Genomic DNA, 2,500 nt, shown 5'->3' on the forward strand with positions numbered 1-2,500 from the left:
CCTCTCCTCTCCCTCCCCCCCCTCTCCTCCCCTCTCCTCTCCTCCCCTCTCCCTCCCCTCTCCCTCCCTCCCCCCCTCCCCTCCCCCCCTCCCCCCCTCACCTCCCCTCTCCCTCTCCTCCCCTCTCCTCCCCCCACTCCCCCCCCTCTCCTCCCCTCTCCTCTCCTCCCTCCCCTCCCCCTCCCCTCTCCCTCCCTCCCCCCCTCCCCTCTCCTCCCCTCTCCTCCCCCCTCCTCCCCTCTCCCTCCCCTCTCCTCTCCTCCCCTCTCCCTCCCCCCCTCCCCTCCCCTCTCCTCCCCTCTCCTCCCCTCTCCCCCCTCCCCTCTCCCTCCCCTCTCCCTCCCCTCTCCCTCCCCCCCTCCCCTCTCCTCCCCTCTCCCCCCCTCCCCTCTCCCTCCCCTCTCCCTCCCCCCTCCTCTCTCCCTCCCCTCTCCCTCCCCTCTCCCTCCCCTCTCCCTCCCCCTCCTCTCTCCCTCCCCTCTCCCTCCCCCTCCCCTCTCCCTCCCCTCTCCCTCCTCTCTCCCTCCCCCCCCTCCCCTCTCCTCCCCTCTCCCCCCCTCCCCTCTCCCTCCCCTCTCCCTCCCCCCTCCTCTCTCCCTCCCCTCTCCCTCCCCTCTCCCTCCCCTCTCCCTCCCCCCTCCTCTCTCCCTCCCCTCTCCCTCCCCTCCCCCTCCCCTCTCCCTCGCTCTCCCCTCTTCATCCCCCCTCCTCCTCTCCTTCTCTCCTTCCTCCCTCTATCCTTCTCTCCTTTTCTCTATGCTTTTCTCCTCTATCCTTCTCTCCTTCTCTATATCCTTCTTCTCTCTATCCTTCTCTCCTCCCTCCCTCTATCCTTCTCTCCTTCTCTCTATCCTTCTCTCCTCCCTCCCTCTATCCTTCTCTCCTTCTCTCTATCCTCTCCTTCTCTCTATTCTTCTCTCCTTCTCTCTATCCTCTCCTTCTCTCTATCCTTCTCTCCTTCTCTCTATCCTCCTCTCCTTCTCTCTATTCTTCTCTCCTTCTCTCTATCCTCTCCTTCTCTCTATCCTTCTCTCCTCCCTCCCTCTATCCTTCTCTCCTTCTCTCTATCCTTCTCTCCTCTCTATTCTTCTCTCCTTCTCTCTATCCTCCTCTCCTTCTCTCTATCCTCCTCTCCTTCTCTCTATCCTTCTCTCCTTCTCTTTCTCCTCCTCTCCTTCCCCTCTATCTTTGACCGCCAGTTATCAGCTCTACCTCAGCCAGCTTAACTATGATCAATATTTAATTTCCACACCGTAGCAAAGGTATGAATTCACATTTCCACTGTCCACTCAAAGCCCTGGTAATTACTATATAGTTTTCCATGCAGGGTCACGCTAATTACCAACACGCCAAAGTTAAAGTGAGAGATATCAGTGTGTGAGTTGAGCGGAAAACAGGAAGACCTTCACATTCCGGACCCGGATTCTGCACATGATAGCAGGAAAACTGCTCCATTCCTCCCATCCCCGTGTCCTCCCTCCACTCCCCTGAACGTCTGTCCCAGGGGCCCGGCTGTTAACCCCAATGATGGGCCCCAGCGAGGCCCCTGGCGCTGGCCAGCCTGGGAGGGTTCACCGCTCAGGGGAAAGCCCCAGTGGCTTCACTGCAGGATCCGTCACGATGGCAATCCTCAGTGGGCCTCAGCCCTACAGGCTCCCACTGGCTAAAAACACTTCAGAAAACAGTCGTTCAGCTAAAGCTGTCGGCAGGTAAAATCTCCCTGTGTTTCAGTGTTCACACGTTTCTCTTTAGTCTTTCTCGGTTAGGCTAAAGAGAGGCTAACACTTTTCTTACGATCAACACTCACAGAGCCGCCCACTCTCACCACCCGGCCATCTGAGCTGCACTAGTCACACACAATACATCGAGCTGCACAGCAAATAGAGCGAACGCAACACTATTATTGTTATTATTATTATTACTTATTTTAAATAAATAGAAAACTCTTGAAAGTCTCTCCTGCTGACTAACTGGGAGGGTCTCAATGTTACAAATTGCAACTTTAATTTCTTTCAAGAGTATTATTTATTCATTTAAGAATCAGAACTTACATATTTATCAAAGTTGCAATCAGCAATTCTTGATTCAATTGTGTTTTGACTGATTGCATTAATTACTGACTGCAGCTTTAACTGAATACTTTGCTAATCAGATGCAATTAGCAGCTAGACGAGCGTCTGGTCTGTACGACGGCCTGTGTGTTCACCGGGGGTCCGCGTCTCTCCCCGACAGCAACCTGGACGGCTTCCTGGAGGAGTTTGCGGACATCTCCAAGGAGGACCAGATCAAGAAGCTCCACGACCTGCTGGGGCCCCACATGCTGCGCCGGCTGAAGGCCGACGTCTTCAAGAACATGCCCTCCAAGACGGAGCTCATCGTCAGGGTGGAGCTCAGCCCCATGCAGAAGTAAGACCCCGGAGGTCTGCTGTGTGTGTGTGTGTGTGTGTGTGTGTGTGTGTGTGTGTGTGTGTGTGTGTGTGTGTGTGTGTGTGTGTATGTG

The 2,500-nt window shown here is 55.6% G+C and overlaps 1 protein-coding gene across 1 annotated transcript in view; it reads left to right on the top strand.

Moving 5' to 3' along the window:
• The window catches only part of chd5 (chromodomain helicase DNA binding protein 5), a gene marked incomplete at both ends in the record, with an annotated part of 52,505 nt that overhangs the window by 29,597 nt on the left and 20,408 nt on the right, over positions 1 to 2,500 (top strand). Inside the window, one exon of the mRNA XM_079748430.1 lies at positions 2,233 to 2,406. Within this exon, the coding sequence (XP_079604556.1) occupies positions 2,233 to 2,406 (174 nt within the window). The remainder of the gene's footprint in view (positions 1 to 2,232; positions 2,407 to 2,500) is intronic.

The sequence above is a fragment of the Pollachius pollachius genome (assembly GCF_949987615.1).
Source record: "Pollachius pollachius genome assembly, chromosome: 12".
NCBI classification, from domain to species: Eukaryota; Metazoa; Chordata; class Actinopteri; order Gadiformes; family Gadidae; genus Pollachius; species Pollachius pollachius.